Source organism: Schistocerca serialis, chromosome 5 (genome assembly GCF_023864345.2).
Source record: "Schistocerca serialis cubense isolate TAMUIC-IGC-003099 chromosome 5, iqSchSeri2.2, whole genome shotgun sequence".
NCBI lineage: Eukaryota > Metazoa > Arthropoda > Insecta > Orthoptera > Acrididae > Schistocerca > Schistocerca serialis.
Genome location: NC_064642.1, coordinates 428,880,686 through 428,904,150, shown reverse-complemented (window position 1 = coordinate 428,904,150; position 23,465 = coordinate 428,880,686). Strand labels below are relative to the sequence as shown.

At 40.6% G+C, this 23,465-nt stretch overlaps 1 protein-coding gene across 1 annotated transcript in view; it reads left to right on the top strand.

Moving 5' to 3' along the window:
- LOC126480794 (ZZ-type zinc finger-containing protein 3) overlaps positions 1 to 23,465 on the top strand; it is a 74,362-nt gene that overhangs the window by 24,496 nt on the left and 26,401 nt on the right. Inside the window, exons 2-5 of the mRNA XM_050104108.1 lie at positions 11,520 to 11,636; positions 12,368 to 12,538; positions 13,189 to 13,291; positions 13,530 to 13,654. Of these exons, the coding sequence (XP_049960065.1) occupies positions 11,520 to 11,636; positions 12,368 to 12,538; positions 13,189 to 13,291; positions 13,530 to 13,654 (516 nt within the window). The remainder of the gene's footprint in view (positions 1 to 11,519; positions 11,637 to 12,367; positions 12,539 to 13,188; positions 13,292 to 13,529; positions 13,655 to 23,465) is intronic.

The window sequence follows — 23,465 nt, the reverse complement described above, 5'->3', positions numbered from 1 at the left end:
TTTGAAATAGTGACATGACACATTCACTCTTGACCTGTATGTTTTGAGATGAAATCACCCCTTAGACATTTGTAGAAGATATTTATTCATATCACAAATTAATGCCAAAGACAGTAATTACTGTGTGGAATGTTATTTTGCTCAGTGTGTTTGAAATGGAGGTTGCTGCTTCTCTCTCTCTCTCTCTCTCTCTCTCTCTCTCTCTCTCTCTCTCCCCCCCCCCCCTCTCTCTCTCCCCCCCCCCCTCTCTCTCTCTCTCTCTCTCCCCCCCCCCCCCCTCTCTCTCTCTCTCTCTCTCTCTCTCTCTCTCTCTCTCTCTCTCTCTCTCTCTCTCTCTCTCTGTCTGTCTGGTTTTTTTTGTGGGGGGGGACATTGCTCACCATGTTTGTAGCATTTAGCAAGTTACATGTGTGTCCCTTTAGTGGTGTTGAATAGTGACCATTTCAGTGCAGATAAAAGAATCTACTTCGAATCAGCCATGCAAAATTTTACTGTACAGTTACTGAAGGGCCATGCAAAGTCACTTGCGTAGCTACATGGTTCTTTGTTCTAACAGCAATATGATCAATAGCTTTTGCACTGTCAGGTGCGAAGGCTTTTTCCTCCTACAGTAACGCGGCATCCCTGTAGGTCGTTCAATGCTGCTGCAAGTGCAGCTGCTCAAGGACCGATGCCGTCTTTCTAGATACGTTATTTGTATAACACTTCCTAATAGTGCGTGCGATGCCTAGTAAAACTAGAGGCATTGCACCCGTCCGACCAACCTCCCCTATCGCCCCTCCTTTTATACAGCTCAGTGTTGCTCAAGGTGCCTCACACAGAAAGCATCCCAGGATGCCCCTGAGAGCTACAACACCAAAAACAATCGCTTCTCGGCTTTTGGCAAGGTCAATGTGTAGTCTTTTAAAGTTAACAGTCGAGAAATTATTGCTTATCGGGCATTTCAGATTTGTGAGGTGTACAACAGAGATAGGGGCACATTGCCTTTGGTTCTTAAGACAAGGAATCATCGCAAAATAAATGAGTCAGTCTCTGTGTCTGTATGGGTTAAAGGAGCTCTTAATTGCAGCAAGATTAAAGTCATTGGTGGTGTCACACATTATTATAGAAATTGAAAAAAAGTGCAGCAAGTTGAATTATTGAAATTGAAATAAAGTTCCCTTCCTTCTACCTGTCCTTTATCCTTATGTATATTACATAAAAAAGACTACACATTGATCTTGCCAAAAGCTGAGAAGCGATTCTTTTTGGTGTTGTAGCTCTCAGGGCACCTTGGGATGCTCTCTGTGTGAGGCACCTCTGTGAATCGCGGCTTATGATTTGTTGCGCAACACTGAGCCGTATGAAAGGAGGGGCGATAGGGGAGGTTGGTGGAACCAGCGTGATGCTCCTAGTTTTACCAGGTATCACGCGTGCTATTGCTCTCGGACCGGAAGTTGATACGGTGCCAGCAGTGGAAGTAGCGGTTAGATAAGGAAGTGCTATGTGAGTTATGTATGTGGAAAGACAGCGTAGTCGTTGAGCAGCCGCACTTGGAGCAGCATTGAACAACTTACAGGGATGCCGCATTATTATAGGAGGACAGGAGGTCTAAAAAAAAAAGAGGCAGTACAATCAGTGATCAAAACGAGCTGGCTAACTTCATAAACTCGTATTTCACCAGTATTGCAAAAGACCTGCAGAGCAAATTTCCAAAAAGATCTGATATTCCAGTGCAAAATTACTTAAAAAAATTCAATGGTTTCGCTCCCCACTACTGAGACAAAAGTAAACAGTATCGTAAAACAATTAAAAAGAAATCCTCAACAGGACTGGATGAAGTCCCAGTTTCTGTGTTAGAGTGCATAGACAGCATTAATCCCCTTTTAACTGACATCATTAACCAGTCTTTTAAGACTGGCTGCTTCCCAGACTACCTGAAACTAGCTAAAATTATACCTCCTCACAAAAAAGGTGATGTTGAAAACAGGAAATTACAGGCCAATTGCTTTACTTAAAGTATTTTCCAAAATAGTAGAGACTTTAATGAAAGACAGACTTATGAGATACTTAAATAAATATAATCTTCTCTGCAATGAACAGCATGGCTTCAGACTGGGCAGAAGCACTGAAACCGTAATAACTCAGTTTACAGAAATTGTTCTTGAATCACTAGGCAAGGACGGTTATGTAACTGGATTTTTCCTAGATCTATTGAAGGTCTTTGATACGGTTGATCAGGGCATTCTTCTACACAAGTTGGAGTCTCTGGGAATCAGGGGAGTGGTAAATAAATGGTTCCAATTGTACCTAAACAGAGTGCAGAGATTAGAAATTTCGCATAGCACATCTAAATATGTGGTAAATCACTTATCTTACCAACAGTATGTTAATATAGGAGTCCCACAAGGAAGTGTTATGGGGCCAATATTGTTCTTAATTTATGTTAATGATTTTCCACAATGTGTGGAGCCTGGAGAAAAAGTACTTTTTGCTGATGACCGTAATATACTGATTACCAGCAAGACACCTGACCTGGTATTGGAAAAAGCCAATGAAGCACTAGCATATGTTTACAAATGGTCTACAGAGAACAGAGTAACTCTCAAGATTAAGAAAATAAACAGCATGTACTTTAAAATAAAACAGAAGCACAAGAAAATAAACAGCATGTACTTTAGAATAAACAAGAAGCACACAACACTTCAGTAACAGATGTAACTAACATTAAATTCCTAGGACTGCACATCGACAGCCAGCTAAAATGGAATGAACATGTCATGATTATCTCAAAGAGGGTCTCCACAGCATGCTACACCCTTAGAATTCTTGCATCAGTATGCAATGCCATCTGTGTTAGGTCAGATTACTTTGATTATGTGCATGCCATCCTTAGCTACGGAATAATCTTTTGGGGAAATAGCTTTCAGATTATAAAAGAGCTGTAAGAATAATGACAAAAAGCAATAGATGGGCTCATTGCAAAGAATTACACTCCTGGAAATGGAAAAAAGAACACATTGACACCGGTGTGTAAGACCCACCATACTTGCTCCAGACACTGCGAGAGGGCTGTACAAGCAATGATCACACGCACGGCACAGCGGACACACCAGGAACCGCGGTGTTGGCCGTCGAATGGCGCTATCTGCGCAGCATTTGTGCACCGCCGCCGTCAGTGTCAGCCAGTTTGCCGTGGCATACGGAGCTCCATCGCAGTCTTTAACACTGGTAGCATGCCGCGACAGTGTGGACGTGAACCGTATGTGCAGTTGCCGGCCTTTGAGCGAGGGCGTATAGTGGGCATGCGGGAGGCCGGGTGGACGTACCGCCGAATTGCTCAACATGTGGGGCGTGAGGTCTCCACAGTACATCGATGTTGTCGGCGGAAGGTGCACGTGCCCGTCGACCTGGGACCGGACCGCAGCGACGCACGGATGCACGCCAAGACCGTAGGATCCTACGCAGTGCCGTAGGGGACCGCACCGCCACTTCCCAGCACATTAGGGACACTGTTGCTCCTGGGGTATCGGCGAGGACCATTCGCAACCGTCTCCATGAAGCTGGGTTACGGTCCCGCACACCGTTAGGCCGTCTTCCGCTCACGCCCCAACATCGTGCAGCCCGCCTCCAGTGGTGTCGCGACAGGCGTGAATGGAGGGACGAATGGAGACGTGTCGTCTTCAGTGATGAGAGTCGCTTCTGCCTTGGTGCCAATGATGGTCGTATGCGTGTTTGGCGCCGTGCAGGTGAGCGCCACAATCAGGACTGCATACGACCGAGGCACACAGGGCCAACACCGGGCATCATGGTGTGGGGAGCGATCTCCTACACTGGCCGTACACCACTGGTGATCGTCGAGGGGACACTGAATAGTGCACGGTACATCCAAACCGTCATCGAACCCATCGTTCTACCATTCCTAGACCGGCAAGGGAACTTGCTGTTCCAACAGGACAATGCACGTCCGCATGTATCCCGTGCCACCCAACGTGCTCTAGAAGGTGTACGTCAACTACCCTGGCCAGCAAGATCTCCGGATCTGTCCCCCATTGAGCATGTTTGGGACTGGATGAAGCGTCGTCTCACGCGGTCTGCACATTCAGCACGAACGCTGGTCCAACTGAGGCGCCAGGTGGAAATGGCATGCCAACCCGTTCCACAGGGCTACATCCAGCATCTCTACGATCGTCTCCATGGGAGAATAGCAGCCTGCATTGCTGCGAAAGGTGGATATACACTGTACTACTGCCGACATTGTGCATGCTCTGTTGCCTGTGTCTATGTGCCTGTGGTTCTGTCAGTGTGATCATGTGATGTATCTGACCCCAGGAATGTGTCAATAAAGTTTCCCCTTCCTGGGACAATGAATTCACGGTGTTCTTATTTCAATTTCCAGGAGTGTATTTAAAAACCTGGGCATTCTGACTATTCCTTGCAAGTTTAGTTTTCAGACTATAATGTATATCAGAAAAAATCTCGTCAATTATAGCTTGAATAACATTATCTGTGATCCTAACACAAGGTTGAGTCATTGCCTCCATTTAGTTCGCTGCTAAAAGCAGAGAACAGTCTCATTTATCGAGGCATGATAATCTATAATAAGCTGCCACAGAATATAAAAGAAATTAGCAGTATGTATTCTTTTAAAAAAAAACTGTGAAGCTGTTTTTGCAAGAGCATTGTTTCTACACTATGGATGAAATAAAACTGAAGAATTGTTGGTAACACCTAAAATAAGTTATACCTAACATCATTCTTTTTTTCATTAACGTATTGTGTATTTATGTCTGCTAGTTCCATATCAACACACCTATATATTTATATAATATAATGAAGGAAACATTCCACGTGGGAAAAATTATATATAAAAACAAAGATGAGGTGACTTACCGAACGAAAGCGCTGGCAGGTCGATACACACACAAACAGTTGTTTGTGTGTCTATCGACCTGCCAGCGCTTTCGTTCGGTAAGTCACCTCATTTTTGTTTTTATATATAATTTTTCACCTATATATTTATTTAAACAATATAAATTATCTTTTGTCATTTATGTAATATGTGTGCAGGGCTTTGTATTTATGTATTTTAGTTCTACATCAAAATAACTATGCTTATTAAACAATGTAAATGGCATTTGTTAAGAAAATATTTAGACTTCATACCATAATTTGTACATTCACTGATGACATCCATACAATGTATGTTGTCTAAGGATGGATACATAAGTAAATAAATAAAGTGAGCCCAGTTGTTGAGACCTGAGATCAGGTTAGTGAACCCAGGCTTCTTGAGGTGGGAATTTGTCAGCACTGTCAGTCTTACTAGCCATAAACTGTGGACATGCTCAGACAGCCCACCATTTACTGTGAGTTAGTTAGTTACATGTTCCACAGATCATTTTGCACAATAGATCATATCGATGTGAAACAAGTCATTTTATATTCACATTGCAAATTAATTTGTGAGTTAGTAATTTTTACCCATCACCTTTTACACATTACAGTATGGAATAGAAAGAGTTTTAAGGGGAAATGTTCTCAGTTTGTTTGCAAATTTTACTTTGCTGTCAGTCATTTTATATCACTAAATAAGTGATCAATATAATGGAAGGAAACATTCCACGTGGGAAAAATTATATATAAAAACAAAGATGAGGTGACTTACCGAACAAAAGCGCTGGCAGGTTGATAGACACACAAACAAACACAAACATACACACAAAATTCAAGCTTTCGCAACAAACTGTTGCCTCATCAGGAAAGAGGGAAGGAGAGGGGAAGACGAAAGGAAGTGGGTTTTAAGGGAGAGGGTAAGGAGTCATTCCAATCCCGGGAGCGGAAAGACTTACCTTAGGGGGAAAAAAGGACAGGTATACACTCGCACACACGCACATATCCATCCACACATACAGACACAAGCAGACATATTTAAAGACAAAGAGTTTGGGCAGAGATGTCAGTCGAGGCAGAAGTGTAGAGGCAAAGAAGTTGTTGAAAGACAGGTGAGGTATGAGTGGCGGCAACTTGAAATTAGCGGAGATTGAGGCCTGGCGGATGACGAGAAGAGAGGATATACTGAAGGGCAAGTTCCCATCTCCGGAGTTCAGATAGGTTGGTGTTGGTGGGAAGTATCCAGATAACCCGGACGGTGTAACACTGTGCCAAGATGTGCTGGCTGTGCACCAAGGCATGTTTAGCCACAGGGTGATCCTCATTACCAACAAACACTGTCTGCCTGTGTCCATTCATGCGAATGGACAGTTTGTTGCTGGTCATTCCCACATAGAATGCATCACAGTGTAGGCAGGTCAGTTGGTAAATCACGTGGGTGCTTTCACACGTGGCTCTGCCTCTGATCGTGTACACCTTCCGGGTTACAGGACTGGAGTAGATGGTGGTGGGAGGGTGCATGGGACAGGTTTTGCATCGGGGGCGGTTACAAGGATAGGAGCCAGAGGGTAGGGAAGGTGGTTTGGGGATTTCATAGGGATGAACTAACAGGTTACGAAGGTTAGGTGGACGGCGGAAAGACACTCTTGGCGGAGTGGGGAGGATTTCATGAAGGATGGATCTCTTCCTCAAATCCTGCCCTGAAATGAGATCCATCCTTCATGAAATCCTCCCCACTCCGCCAAGAGTGTCTTTCCGCCATCCACCTAACCTTCGTAACCTGTTAGTTCATCCCTATGAAATCCCCAAACCACCTTCCCTACCCTCTGGCTCCTATCCTTGTAACCGCCCCCGATGCAAAACCTGTCCCATGCACCCTCCCACCACCACCTACTCCAGTCCTGTAACCCGGAAGGTGTACACGATCAGAGGCAGAGCCACGTGTGAAAGCACCCACGTGATTTACCAACTGACCTGCCTACACTGTGATGCATTCTATGTGGGAATGACCAGCAACAAACTGTCCATTCGCATGAATGGACACAGGCAGACAGTGTTTGTTGGTAATGAGGATCACCCTGTGGCTAAACATGCCTTGGTGCACAGCCAGCACATCTTGGCACAGTGTTACACTGTCCGGGTTATCTGGATACTTCCCACCAACACCAACCTATCCGAACTCCGGAGATGGGAACTTGCCCTTCAGTATATCCTCTCTTCTCGTCATCCGCCAGGCCTCAATCTCCGCTAATTTCAAGTTGCCGCCACTCATACCTCACCTGTCTTTCAACAACTTCTTTGCCTCTACACTTCTGCCTCGACTGACATCTCTGCCCAAACTCTTTGTCTTTAAATATGTCTGCTTGTGTCTGTATGTGTGGATGGATATGTGCGTGTGTGCGAGTGTATACCTGTCCTTTTTTCCCCCTAAGGTAAGTCTTTCCGCTCCCGGGATTGGAATGACTCCTTACCCTCTCCCTTAAAACCCACTTCCTTTCATCTTCCCCTCTCCTTCCCTCTTTCCTGATGAGGCAACAGTTTGTTGCGAAAGCTTGAATTTTGTGTGTATGTTTGTGTTTGTTTGTGTGTCTATCGACCTGCCAGCGCTTTTGTTCGGTAAGTCACCTCATCTTTGTTTTTATATATAAATAAGTGATCAAACATTTTCGTTGCTGCTTTTATACACACCCTGTGGTAAAGACAACCTTAATGTGAAGTAATGAATGTCATTTTTCTTTCTGGTGCCGTAATTATGTACAACATTGTTCCTTTTGAACTGTAGTGAATTATTTACAACAGACTTCATGAGCAAATAAATTTACAGTGAAGCATTAGCCAGAATGTCAAACTCCTTAAGCGGATGTCTACAAGATGACCATGGATGAGTGAGTGATAGTGGAATTTGTGTGCAACCCATAACTTGAATTTTTGTTTGACAACTTATTTTAATATGGTATTATAAATCAAATAATTATCAACCTCAAGATGAACTACATGCCGCTGGGGTAATGGCTGTTGAGGTGAAACAGTCAATAGCAAGCAAGCTCTGAGGACCTTGCCACATCCTAGTTGTATTAAGGTTACTTTGACTGCAACTGTCTAATTGCCCTCTGTTCATGTAGGTGCACATGTGAATTTACTGGAGCCCCTTTATTCAGTTTAAAAACACTCTCAGTGGATTTGGAGTTCCTTTGGACAGTACTGACCTTTAGTAACCTACCAACTCCGCTTAGAACCTCCGGACTTGGTGTCTGCGGAACACAAGTTGAAAACACATAACAGGACACACTCAAGGTGTAAATGTGTTAAGATTTTGTGATAATGCAAATAATTGAGAGAGCATAAAAAAAATCCCTCATATTACATTCAAAATAATTGTATGAACAGACAGAAAACGTAAAGTAAATGAAAAGTTCAATTATCAAGGGCTTCTTGCAAAATCCTCTACTCAGATTTGTGAGTCAAGCAGCTATGCTCCTTAGAAGTAAGGAGCTTGAGGACCACGTACTGTGAAACCGTACAGTGCCCTAAATTACAGTAAGTGTGTGTAGCATGCAGAGATATAACAACAATGAGTACTTCAGATCTACAGAAGGAACGGAAGAAATGAAATTATGCAGAAGATTGTAATATTATTAGGAGGATTATTGGCAGACTTAAGAAGACTACAGCTTTTGTACTAATCTTTCATTCCTCTGTTTTGGCCTCAGCTATTTAAACAGAATGACTTTACCATTAAGTATGCTCTTTAATCCAAATCCATGAAAGGTTTTGTAAGTGCCATAAACTGCTTTGGGGAGAAAAAATAAAGCTTCCTGTAGGAATTATCTCCAAGGCTGCTCATGAAGCAGGTAACACATTAATATTGGTAATGAGCGTATCACTTATTCTGAAGTAGAAGTGTCAAAGTTCTCCATGAAGTCAAGGTGACTTTGGACAGTCCGGTTCTTATCCCTATGCTTGGATTTCACATTTTGCTTTGTCTGCTCATATGTGTCAGCTGTAGCAGCAGTCCCATTGACCAATCCTTGTTTTCCCATCTCAATATCCATGGAGGAATATGTGATTATCCATAATAAACACCATTGGATTTTCATCTATGGAAGCTGTGAACTGTTCCCAGAATCGAGGCCATGCTCACATGTCACCTAAGAAAAGATGCCGGTAAGCAACTTGATGTCTGCATAGGTGTGTTGGCAGGTTGCCGAGGTTGACAAATATATATCAACTGTATTTCTATCCCATAAACATGCTGGTCCTGAAAGCCCTTTTGCCTTTTGGATAGTATGTTTGCATTTTGTCAGCATTGTCTTCATAAGCTTCTTTGTCTGACTTGTTCTCTGTGTCATCTAGCAAATCCTGTAATGTCATAGTGTGGTCAACTGTTCTCGGGTTTCTTGCAGGTTGCCCTGCCAATGTTAAGTTTCCTGTAGGTTTCTAGGGGGCTGTCCTGACAGTGTTCAGTTTCCTCTGCTGGCACAGAAACAACAAATGCTATTATGTGTCTCAGAAAGTGCATTGTGTTAGAGTGCAGAATTGTTTGCTTGTCTTACACTTTGGTGATAGTTAGTTGTACCTGTGTCCTTCATGTTTTTGCTTATTACCACAAGGGTGCATTTTTACTTGCTAACTTCCATCAGGTGGTTGCTGTTATTAAGAGATGGCACTGCTCCAGTATTCACTGTTAGCAACCCTTAGGAATGGTCACTGTTTGCTAAAAGAAGGTGCTGTTGCCTGCTTGCATGAGCAGCCTCCTTTGTAATAGACAATAACACACCAACTGTGCGGTATTTTTCTGCCACCAGTATGCATGCACTAAAAAAAAAAAAAAGAATCGTTAATGTTCTTGAGAGTGCAGTATAGCATTGCTGCACACTTACCTGCTTGAGCTGAAACTCATGTGGCTTTATTTCATTTTGAGTCACTCAGAACCTTGTCTGTTGATGTTGCATCTTCCTGGATCTGTGCAGCACTTAACCTATTCATATACTCCCGTGTTTTGTCACCAAACTATTGCTATTCTTTGGTTGCTGTCACAGAATCCATTACAGTTACAGTAATTACATCGCACAAACACGCTGCAGAAGGCAGCACAGTCTAAGTTTTCTTTGCGGCACCAACAATCTGTTGTCATCAACATTTTATCGGCCACAATAGTTGACTGGTGATGATGGTGGTGGAGGTGGAGATGGAGGTGGAGGGGGAGGCAGTTTTTCCTGAACTGAGGTAATCACAGAACTACCTCGACATTGTGTAAAATGAAAATCCCACTGTCTACATGGTCTTATAGGGAAGAATGTATCACAGCGACACCCACAATGATCAATGACCTCAACTGCCACAGCAGGAATCAGTACGAAGTCTGACAGCATTCCATTAATGGTGTCCATTAACTTCTTGAGGAATGTCCCACAGACTGCATAAATTGATTGAAAGATGTAATGTGTGCTTTTCTCTCTATATATTTTACTGCGTTCAGTTGCCATTTCAACACTGTTGTTTTCAAGCACACTCAGTTTCTACCATTGCGCTATATAAACCAAATTATAAGTGCTGAAAACTTTGATGTATTACATCCCACTTGACAAAATCTCAAGAAGCAGATGGTGATATGTTCTTCCATCTGCATACAAGCGACAAAGAGTAGTGTAATTAGGTCTGTTATGTGATTTCACCTGTTGCTGCTTCTGATTTTGTGAAGTGGGATGTAATAAATCATATTTCCCATCACTTATATTTTTATTTATGATATGCTATTGCACCAACTGATTGTGCTTGAAACTGAGATAGAGCTGAAATTGCAACAGCACACTCTGGTATTTATTGTCAACAGTCTTTTGACTGGTTTGATGTGCCCTGCCATAACTTCCTCACCCGTACCAATCTATTCATCTCAGAGTAGCACTTAAATCCAACATGCTCAGTTGTTTGTTGAATATATTCCAATATCTGTCGTCCCGTACAGTTCTGTCTTCCCTTACAGTTTTTACTGTCAACAGCTTCCTCTAGTACCATGGAAGTTATTCCCCTATGTCATCTTAATACATGTCCTCTCTTTCTGTCCATTATTCTTGTCAGTGTTTTCCATATACATTTCTTTCCTTACCATTTCTGTGGAGATCCCCCTTATTTCTTATCTTATCAGTTTACCTTATTTATAGACAGCAATATGCAGAAATGATCAATTTCAAACTTTTAACTTTGAATGAGGAGCACATTCAGTTCCTTTCTCCAGAACAGAAGCTGTATCTAATTCAGTTGCTCTGAAGTGTATTATATAACAACAGCTACACTTTGATACCAGTTCTTAAACAAATAGTACGATCTTTGGTGAATTAGCAAGTGTCAGTATGACATTGGACAGTATAAGTCGTGTCTTTGTGCTGAGGTGTTAATTTAAGAAAGACAATTTTAGCTACCACAAGCATCAAGTTTTTAATGTTTCAGGTGATGATTTCAAAATGAGACATAATATTAAGATCATTATCATTGTACTAAGTTTCTCAACCAAAGCTTTTACACTGTGTTAGACTGAATTACCAGAAATCTGGTGCCGGTAATTCCAGTTGCAATATCCAAAGCTTGTATGCTGAAAACTTTAGTGCCTGACCTCAGTTATAATAATAAAATATTATTACATATTGCAGGATTATGATAAAATATTGTTACTAAAAGAAGCAGTCTTGAAAGATCCATTGACATTTGTTGAGAAACTTCAAGCTGGATGGATACCACCACTTCCTGATAGAATGTTCATTGATGAGGTATGTAGTATATCTGATTTGCTTAAAAATGGCTTACAGTGAAAAAATAGTACCAAATGTAGTAAGGAAAAATTCACGAGAAAATGTAAGCACTCACCCTATAAAGGTAGAGGAGGTATTGGACAGACAGATATACTCTCTCATTCTTCAGCACTGCACACAGAGTTCCTGTTTTCTGACACTACAGTCTGATCACAGTGTCAGGGAAGAGATTTATATTGTATGATGTAATGATTATAAGTTTGATAGGTGAGCTCTGTTAATTAACAAACTTTATTATGTGCCTATCTCATGCTCTTCTGTAGGGTGAATGATTTACCTTTCTCATGCCATTTGAATTGAGTGTTTCAAGAATTTCTTAACTGTTTGTTTTACTCTAATGTGTCCATCCTGGTCGAGTTGTTTGCAAAACTGATATTTTTTAGGTGCTGTGCTGTTGAAAATCATGAATCAATATTCTCAGCCAGATTAAAAATTAAAATTAAGTCTTTTGATGCATATTTGCTACATTAAACTTTAATGTGTGTGATTTTGTTACTTAATAAGTTGATTTCGGATAAAGACAATGGTGGCTGTTGTCAAAAGCTTTGAGAGAGAGAGAGAGAGAGAGAGAGAGAGAGAGAGAGAGAGAGAGAGAGAGAATTAATGCAACAAGTGCACCAAGAACATTTAATATAAGATTAACATTTAATGTAAGATTCAAAGTTGTGTTTTCATTTCTCATATCACAGGTTCCAAATATTGATTGGAGTAAATACGGTATAGCACCTGATAGTGAACTGCTAAAACCTCAAGATAGTAACCTTTGTGACGTATCTCAGAATGACATAGAAGATGAAAATGAGAAAATACGTGTAAGAGGGAGAATATTTGATGAAACAAAGCCTGAGACTTTCAACAAGGTATTAGGAGTTCTTTTGGAAGTAATAGTTCAATCATTGTTTGCATATGAATTAGATGACAGAGTTGTATACATGTATTAAATGATTATTTTATTTGTTGTTTATTAATTTAAGTGGTCAGTGGGCATCTCTTCTTGTTAAAGGTTAACAGAGTTGTTCCCACCAAAGTTGTTACTTTAAATACAAAATTCTGTTTAATGCACCAACATGACTGGGCATTTTTGCTAAAGTAGAAGCCATTTTCATCATTAGCTGGTGTATTCTTAATCTGAAAGCTACATGATGCAGGGGCCAGGGTCACTTCTGTTGGACTTCCACTGACAAATATCTTGTTCTAGCAAGGATTTGGGTTTAATGTTAGGATCACTTTCAGTGGCATGCTCCTTGTAAATATGCATAGAAGGTTGCTTTGCTCAAAAACAGCTGTTTAGTGGCATGTGATATGGAAATATGTAAGTAATATCTTGTTCCGACATGATTTGGATGTCCAGACATTTCCCAGGGGTGGAAGTGGTGTATACAATCAGTGAAAATTGAGAAGAACTGTAATCAGGCTTCTATTTTTCAGCCTGTCACATTAATGAAATTAACACAATGAGGTTTTTGATTAAACTTTGTTTAAAAAAATATTTTTTTTCTTTGTTGGATAGCTTTGGTCGCATGAGGAACAGCATCGTTTGGAAGAACTTCTAGTTAAGTATCCATCTGAGGAGAATGAAACTAATAGATGGAGAAAAATTGCAGCTGAATTGGGTAATATTTAGTAATACATAAAGTTATTGTACACTACACAATAGGTGTAAATTGTCCAAGTAGCGATACCTCACTGATTTGCAGCCAAGTAAGACACCTTGAAATTTGTCATCTGATAGCCCAAAATAAGGTTAACATGGGCTGTACACAGTCAATTGCAACTGATAATGTTTATGACTGTAACTTACTAGTTTCTGCTTGTAAATTTGATGTATCAGTGTTTGTGTTAATTTTTCAGGCACCCGTACCCCAAAGCAAGTGTGCAGCCGTGTGCAAAAGTATTTTCTGAAGCTTCAGCGTGCGGGACTGCCTATTCCTGGGAGAATACCGAAGACACCTTTACAGTATGAACTACTGAAGAAGGCAAGAACACACACTGTAATAGTTTTTTACCATTTTGCTTGTCGAGGCTGTTGATGGACAACATCCATTATCAAGCTAACAGAATGAATGCTGATAAAAAAACTGTCTGCAACAACTATATTCAGTATTCTGCTGCTGATACTGCTGCATGTGAAAGTAACTGTGCAAGTATCCCTATAGGGAATGTTGCACAGACATTACTGTTCATGTTTTATGCAAGCACTTCAGTGGATAATGTTGGAAGCTACATGAGGATGTTTGTGGGTAATGCAGTTATATAGAGAAGGTCTTTTATTGCAGGGAGTGACAGTTGTCACTGAGAGAATATAGGGGTTATAAGGCTTTGTGGTATTTGTTACATTCAACTTGCAACTATAAATAATATGTCAGTTGTTCAATGTGAGCAGCGAGTGAGTTTGTCCCAAACTGTGAGCAGTGTGTCTGGAGTAAGTTGTTGCAACAGTGTTGTGTCTAAAGTAGGTAGATCAGCTGGTAGTGGAGGCACATACACATGAACCTCCAAATGTAAGAATCACATGGCATCAGATCATGTGTGAACATGGAGATCATGCAGAACTAGCTCGACATCTGGTTCCTTGTAGCCAGTCCAGTGATTGCGTACAGTGTTATTTAACAAATTGTGTACTGAGTTATGCCAGTGAGGTGATGCACCATCTTGCTGTCAAGTAAAGATTTGTGGTTCAGCTTCGTCCAATGAAGGAAAGAGACATAGTTCTAGGGCATCGAGATAAGAAACACCAGTTACAGTTGCTTCACTGAAAAAGAAAGGCCCATAAGCTTTCTGCCAGGATATGACACAAAAATCATTCAATTTAGGGGAGGCTTGATGCAACTGTACTATGTTGTTGGATTTGCTGACCTCCAGATATGCACTTCATGAGTGTTCAGTTTCCATCTTTGGTCAAATGTCAATTCATCAATGATGATGACACAATGCAGAAAATCTTCATCATGCAGCAACATTTTATTCACAAAGTTGGCATGTAAACTATAGTCTTAGGTTTTGGAGCTTGTAACAACAGCAAATGATAAGAACATAGTTGTAAGTGTATCCCTATGTCTCCACATAGACATCACTGGAATTGCTAGTAACGACTAGCCTTTCAAACTAATTTCTTGAGGCTATCCATGAAAGATTCTCACTCATTCAACACATTCTTCAGTCACTGTTGGTCATTTGATACTCTTCCCTTTGCACACAAGTAAATTGCTTATTATTTATAATTGTAAGTTGAATGTAATAAATACTGTTGTGATGTAGCAATGCAGTGGTGGCGCTGGGGTGTACAGGCATATATAATGACATCCAATGAATGTCAATTTTGAAACACACTGTAGTTAAGAAAGACCAATTGTCATTTAATTACAAAAAGACTATAAATAAGTGGAAACAGTAACAACCATAAAATATCTAGGGAAAATCGACAAAAATTGAGACTTAGTGACAGTCACGCTTTTATTAGACGCATATATTTAAACCACAAGCACAAGCACAAGCAGAGGTAGGTGTAGACAGGACACAACAAACTTTCAATAGGAAATTGAAAAAGAATGTAGGAAAGTCATCGAAAAGGAAGAAAGTTTTGTTGTTAGGCAGTTCTCATGCCAGAGGTGTAGGCCAACTTCTGCAGGAGGAATTAGGACCAGAATACCAGGTCACAATTTTTTTCAAACCAAGTGCTAGTCTGGATCAGGTGACAGAGGATTTAGGTTCACTCTGTAAAGGATTTACCAGGGAAGACACCGTGGTTATTGTGGGAGGGCCAGGGAACAGCATCGACAGAGATCCTGGGTACAGTATAGAGTGTGACCTAGTAAAGATTGCGTCGGCATCGAGACACACCAATGTTGAATTTGTATCTGTCCTGAGACGCCATGACCGGCCTCATTTGAACTCTTCTGTTGGGAGAGTTAATTTGGAGTTGGAACGGCTGCTTGGGTCGGGTGCGGGGGCTCATATTGGTGTGGTTCCTGTTGATTATCTCAGTAGGTGGGACTATACCAGGCACGGCCTACATCTCAACAGGAAAGGGAAGGGGAAACTGGCTGGGGTAATAGCAGGAAATTTAAGGGGGGGAGGCACTGCCATGAATGGTTCTACGAGAGGTCAGGATTGAAACAAATCTTCAGTTTAGGAAAGAAATTAAACAGCACATTTCTAGCACATTGGATCACCAATCACAGCTGTCAATTATAAATTTTCACCAATCACCAGAAATTTTATCTCCACCAAGTTGTATCTCAGTCCTAGGTAATTGCATTGATGAATTAAAGTCACCCAACCCAATTGACATAATCTGCCTCTCTGAACACCATGTGACCACTGGTATAGGAACTAGGCCTAAGCACAATGAGAAACTCAGACAGGAGAGTACTGCAAATGTTAGAATAAGGAAAGGTTCTCATAAAAGTATAATTAAAAATAATGTAAGTATATTTCATCAAAATATTGGGAGTTTAAAGAATAAAGTAGATGAGCTTCTGGTTTGTTTAGAAGATTTAGAAGCTGAGAATGAAATAGATATACTATGCCTGTCTGAGCATCACATTGTTACTGATATGGATAAGGTAAATGTAAGTGGTTATAAGCTCTCTGCACATGTAATGAGAGAAAATATGGAGAAAGGAGGAGTTGCCATATATGTCAAAAGTTATCATTGTGCAAAAAGTATAGAAACAAAAAAGTTTTGTGTAGAGAAACATATAGAAGCATGTGCCTGTGAGCTTAAATTAAATAAAGGCACATTTATAATTGTAACTGTATATAGGTCCCCATCAGGAAATTTTCATCTATTTCTGAAAAATTTGGACTCCTTGTTGTGCTATCTGTCAGACAGGGGGAAGCAAATTATTATTTGTGGGGACTTCAATGTAGATTCTCTGAAAGAGGGTAATAGGAAAAATGACCTTGAAGTATTACTCGGTTCTTTCAATTTGACACCCGTTATTGATTTTCCTACTCGGGTGGTAAAGGATAGCAGCTCACTGATTGATAACTTCTTTATAGACCAAGATAAGTTTAACCAGATAAATGCTCAGCCTGTTGAGAATGGTCTTTCTGATCATGGTGCACAGCTAGTTACAATATATGACATAGCTCCATTCAGCAATACTAAACAGTCCTCCAAAGTAGTACGTTCAGTCAACGATTTAACAATTGCAAATTTCAGGGAAAGCCTACAGCAGTTAGACTGGGATGATGTGTACCGTGAACCTGATGCCAATTTAAAATATAATTTATTTCATGACATTTTTGTAAATGCATTTGAAAACTGCTTCCCCAAGAAAATAGTTAAATATACTCGTAAGAAACCTTGTAACAAACCATGGCTTACTAAGGGTATAAAAATATCTTGTAACCGGAAAAGGGAAATGTATCTGACAGCAAGAAAGAGTAGTGACCCAGAAACTATCAAAAATTATAAAAACTACTGTGTTATATTAAGAAAAGTTATTAAAAAATCCAGGAGTATGTGTATCATGTCTGAAATCAGCAACTCTGATAAAATTAAAACAATTTGGAATATTATTAAAAGAGAAACAGGCCAACCAAGAGCACAGGAAGACAGTATTACCATCAAATTGAATGAAAACTTTACGAACAAAAAATCAGAAGTTGAAAATATTTTTAATAATCATTTTCTAAATGTTGTGGATATAGTAGGATCCAGGTGTTCATTAGAAGATGCTAGGCTGTTAATGGAAGAGGCCATACCTATGCAATTTGATACAATTGAAATCTCACCCACTTCTCCCTCTGAAATTAGGAAAATAATAAACTTGCTTAAAAGCAAAAACTCACATGGAATTGATGGCATTTCCAGCAAAATACTAAAAGCTTGTTCTCAACAGATAAGTAAGATTCTCAGCCACCTGTGTAACAGCTCTCTGGAACAGGGCATTTTCCCTGATAGACTGAAATATGCTATTGTTATACCTTTGCATAAAAAGGGGGATAGATCTGATGTCAACAATTACCGTCCAATCTCCCTTCTAACAGCTTTATCCAAAATTTTTGAGAAAGTAATGTATTCAAGAGTAGCTTCACATATCTGTAAAAATGAAGTACTAACAAAATGTCAGTTTGGTTTCCAGAAAGGTTTTTCAACAGAAAATGCCATATATGCTTTCACCAGTCAAATTTTGAATGATCTGAATAACCGAACACCACCCATTGGGATTTTTTGTGATCTCTCAAAGGCTTTTGATTGTGTAAATCATGAAATTCTGCTAGACAAGCTCAAGTATTGTGGCATGAGTGGGACAGTGCACAAATGGTTTAATTCGTACCTAACTGGAAGAGTGCAGAAAGTTGAAATAAGTAGTTCTCGTAACATACAAAGATCAGCACATTCCTCAAACTGGGGAACTATCAAGAATGGGGTTCCACAAGGGTCAGTCTTGGGTCCTTTGTTGTTCTTATTGTATATTAATGACTTGCCATTCTATATTCATGAAGAGGCAAAGTTAGTTCTCTTCGCTGATGATACAAGTATAGTAATCACACCTGAGAAACAAGAATTAACTGATGAAATTGTCAATACTGTCTTTCAGAAAATTACTAAGTGGTTCCTTGTAAACGGACTCTCACTGAATTTTGGTAAGACACAGTACATACAGTTCCGTACAGTGAATGGTATGACGCCATTAATAAATATAGACCTTAATCAGAAGCATATAGCTAAGGTAGAATATTCCAAATTTTTAGGTATGTCCATTGATGAGAGATTAAATTGGAAGAAACACATTGATGATCTGCTGAAACGTTTGAGTTCAGCTACTTATGCAATAAGGGTCATTGCAAATTTTGGTGATAAACATCTTAGTAAATTAGCTTACTACGCCTATTTTCACTCACTGCTTTCATATGGCATCATATTTTGGGGTAATTCATCACTGAGGAATAAAGTATTTATTGCACAAAAGCGTGTAATCAGAATAATAGCTGGAGCCCACCCAAGATCATCCTGCAGACATTTATTTAAGGATCTAGGGATATTCACAGTAGCTTCTCAGTATATATACTCTCTTATGAAATTTGTTATTAACAACCAAACCCAATTCAAAAGTAATAGCAGTGTGCATAACTACAATACTAGGAGAAAGGACGATCTTCACTATTCAAGAATTAATCTAACTTTGGCACAGAAAGGGGTGAATTATACTGGCACTAAAGTCTTTGGTCACTTACCAAATAGTATCAAAAGTCTGACAGATAACCAACAAGTATTTAAGAAGAAATTAAAAGAATTTCTGAATGACAACTCCTTCTACTCCATAGAGGAATTTTTAGATATAAATTAAGAAAAAAAATAAAATAAAAAATAAAGAAAAACAAAAAAACTCAAAAAAATAAAGTTGTTATATTAACTTAAGTATGTTGATAAATTAACCTAATTATGTCATGTATTGGAAAATTCGACTCGTTCCACATCATTACGAAATATCGTATTCATGATCCATGAAACTAGTATTAATCTAATCTAATCTAATCTAATCCACAATGCTTTCTATAGGTGAACCCCCAATTAGCTTTTCAAGAGAATTGATAAAACAATTTTATCACAGTTAGTTTTTTTTTTTACATTTAAGATCAAAGAACAGGGAAAATTTCAATTTAAACTTTCATTCCTCTTTTACCTTTAAGCACAACTAATATTAAGATAGCAGCTATGAACCAGCATAACGTAAGCATACTTGGAATCAACCAAAACAACATTCAAATTATGTTCTGGGTTCATCTGCCTGCATTTAGAATAAAAAATTTTAAAAGGACCCACAGATAATCTTTACATAAAAAAACAAATCCCATCAACTAACCTGACAGACAGAAATCACACAGATCGCATTAGCAATTAACAAGAAAAGATTGAAATATATGCACTGATTGCACCATCCTGCATTTCAGAATAAAGAATATTGAAATGACCACAGGTAATCCTTACACAAAACACACATCCATTACTACATTGAATTTATAGCTCACACGTTAACATTACCCATATACAACCCTCCTTCCAAAATGACATCTTTTCCAACAATAATCAAATGAATAACAGGATACACAGTACTCAGCTGCGTAACACGTACTGTAATAAATATAATTCTGGTCAAGGCAAGCACACCCATCCAAAACCACGTGGTCTCAACAAGTAACCTCGATGCGCACTGATACCATACTTCTCTACAACCAACTAAATTATTTAATCATTTGAGCAGTAAATATGCCTTTACAAGCTGTAACGGCCACTCCAATACACATAGGCTGAACAGTTGCAAATGGCAATCTCGACCAGCATCTCCTTTCTTTATGTGGCTGTTTAACATCATACGGAGTCCACTATTCAGTGAATGGCGGTATGCAGCAGTTCCAGTGGGCCCCTTCATAAACTCTTCATGATCACTCGATCCAACCACAGCTTGGAACCTCCGATTGACTGATCTTGTGCCCTGACAGTGCAATGGAACACCAGGGAAAAGACTGCAGCTACTCTTCATCAGCCCTCTCTGTTGCAGTAAGAAGTTTATGACATCCACCTCTGGAGGGTACTGGCCACATGGTGACAGCAGCGCAGGCACGACTGATACTGAAATGCCCCCTCAGTCATGGCGTCTGCCTTAGGCAACACTTGGCGAGAATTCAAAGGAGACTACAAAGAGTGAGAAACAGGCTGGGTGTAGAAGGCGGAATCAGTGTTAAGGCACTTGGAGAAGGAGATATAAAAACGTGTCCAGAGTATGACCGTGAGGGTACATGTGCTTGTAAAGGTAAATTATGGTACCTTGAGGGCAGGAATGAGTGTATGAGCATGGGAAGAGAGACTTTTTGGACCCAGAGGGAAAAAGAGTGCAAAAACCTGTGAGATGGAGAAGGATGGAGCTGGGAATGTAGTGGAGGATGTGGTAGCATCAGAGATGTGAAATCTTTTGGCCTAGAGGGCAGAGATTGGTGTGGGAACATTTGGGAAGGAAAGTGATTGTGCCCAGAGGGCATAGATGGCTGTGGTAACAGTGGAGAAGACAGTACAGAAACCATGCTGTTATTAGACACAGAAAAAAATATTCAGAGTTATTGTGCATTGATGAGGCCTGGGAAGAACATTCGTAAGACAAGTACGCACAGATGAGGCACAGTAAAATGAATCGGAAAGTGCGTGCATAGATTAGGCATGGGCTGGGACAGGCAGCAGGGAATTATGGAAGTGTGCAGGTGTGTGTCACTGTGAGAACCATTTGTGAGGAAATATTGGGGGTGCAGGTTCCAGTGCTGTGGCAAAAGGAGGGCACTGCATAAGTGCTGCTTAGGACCCTGGAGGAGCACTGGGTACTGTGGCTGGAGTTGTATGGTGTCGTGATGACGTGAATCTGCCAAGAGGAACCAACCATAGAGCCAAGGAACTCTGACCAGCGGCCCACATAGGTTGTCCCAAGCAACAACTGTGGGCAACCTGAGGGAAACAAGGTGACCCTGGAGATAGTCATATTGTCATCCAGTGAAGGACTTGTGTAGAAACCAAATAAATGCGGACTGCGGGCCGTTGGACTGCATTGCTCTGAGTCTTCTGCCTGAAAGAAATGGACTTATTTAAGTCAGGAAATAGTGGGCAACTACATCTGAGATAGGATGAGGTGGCTTAGGAAGGAAAAGGTAAGGGCACAAAACAGGGCTGCGGCCAACATTAGAGTCCACACCAGTCCGTGGAACAGAGGCACAGTCTTAGTAAAGCCGGCAGCACCCTACAACTGTAGGTGTCCACTGACCTACGGATTGTGCCTTGTGAATCTCTGAGGGAGGAGCAGCAGTTGGCACCAGCCTGAGAACTCACCCTATTGTGCATGGAGAGTTGTCAGCAGGAACTAGATCTGGAGTCTGCAGAAGGAAGTCCGCAGAAAGATGAGCCACAGTGCTAAGTCAGGGACACATTGTTCGTGGCTTCTCTGGTGGGTAGCAGGTGATAGCGCAAGAGGGGGCACATGGTCCTGTGCTGCTGCCTTGGCTGGAGGACTTGCTACCCCACTCAAAGAACCTACCGTACCAACGGCAGGCTGATTGCTTGCAGGAACTGGGACCAGAACTGGAGCATCACTGAGAAGGAGCAGTAGTGACATTATGTATCACAGAAACTGACATTGTCTTGTGTGGCACATAAAGGAGAAATGCAGCCCGTGACTGAAGTGGGGCCAGACATGGTGTGTGTGTGCACATCAGGGACAAGAAGCCAAGCAGCAAAGGCATAAATCTTTGGGGGGCAAGAATCTGTGAAGAACAGGATTGGGGGCCATAAACGGTACTACCACAGAGCAACATAATTCTCAAGAAGTATCGCAAGAACACCTTGTTGTGAAATGTGGAATCATCTCACCTACAGGTGTGGAGTAGTGCGAAAGCACCCATAGGGTTGCCACAAGTTCTGGAAATCGGGGAATATCGGGGAAATTTCAAAAAAGTCAGGAAAATTTGAAAAATGCTGGAAAAAATCTCGTTTTTCTCTCTGTAGATGAAATGGTTTGTTTACTGAGACGTTGTGCATTGTCACTGGCTGGGCGCAGCCGAGAATGTGTGCCGCTCCCCTACTCCCCCACCCATACTGCTTCTCCCCTTTCTACCACTCCCCTCAGCTTGCAGTCAGTGCTGCCACCACTTCTTGCTGCTAGCCTAGCAGCTGCTGACAATAGGTAGGGAGGTGTGAGAAGCGGTTTCTTTGGATCTGATTCAGAGAGGTTGTTGACACAGTAGCCAGAGACTGCATTCGTGTATGCATGAGTTGTGTCTGAGTGATTGTATAAATATGTGTGTGTGCTCTCATTTTCTGACAAAGATACGGACGAAAATTTAGTTGTGAGAGAATGTCGGAAGATGCACAAATGACACTAGAAATGTAAAAGATAGTCACATTATATTGTCACCATGGCAGTGGAATCCACCCAGATTGTAGCACATGCGTGAGACACTGACTTGAAAAGAAATCTTGTTGCTAACTGATATGTCCACTGAAGGGGTAAAGAAAAAACACAACAGTTTCAACTAAATGTCAAGGGATCGCAATTACGAACAACCTGCAATTGGAACCGTCACCGAAAAAATGCTATGGGAAAGGCGAACCAAAGACTGTTGACAAATCACTAAGAACTGCGACAAACCTACTAAAGAGAATGCCTGCACTACACTTCTCTGGCCTCTTCCAAATGTTTTGCTTTGTAGTATGGGACCCTTGCGAGATAGGGATGACACAGGACACTGAAAAAGTTGAAGTAAATTAAACTTGTTTTACATTACTGCAAAATAGAAGAAAAGAGTCACAGATGTGATACACAAGCTGGGGGCAGTAATCATTAAAATAAAAGTGTTTCACATTGTGTTGATTTCTTTTCACAAAATTTCAGTCACCTTCTTTCTTCTCCAGATGCAAAGATATTTTGTTGAATTCAAGTTATATAGGGAGAAATGACCATTGTATTAAAATAAGAGGAATCAGAACTGAAACAGAAATATTTCAGTGTTCATTTTTTGTCCACATGCTGTTTGATAATGGATTGGGTTAAAATAGTCGGAAAGTGGTTGTGTGAACCCTCTGTCAAGCACTTAACTGTAAATTGCAGAGTAGTGATGTAGATACCAAAAGGCAAAAATTCATCATTTGTGTTAACTGTACTGTTATTTCTACATTTTAACTCTTGAAGTGAATGAGTTGAATATCTAACAACCAGAGACATTTTTGAATATATCATGACGGATGAACATTTGTACCAAACAGGTACCTGAATCTGGATCTCTAGGATTGACACAATG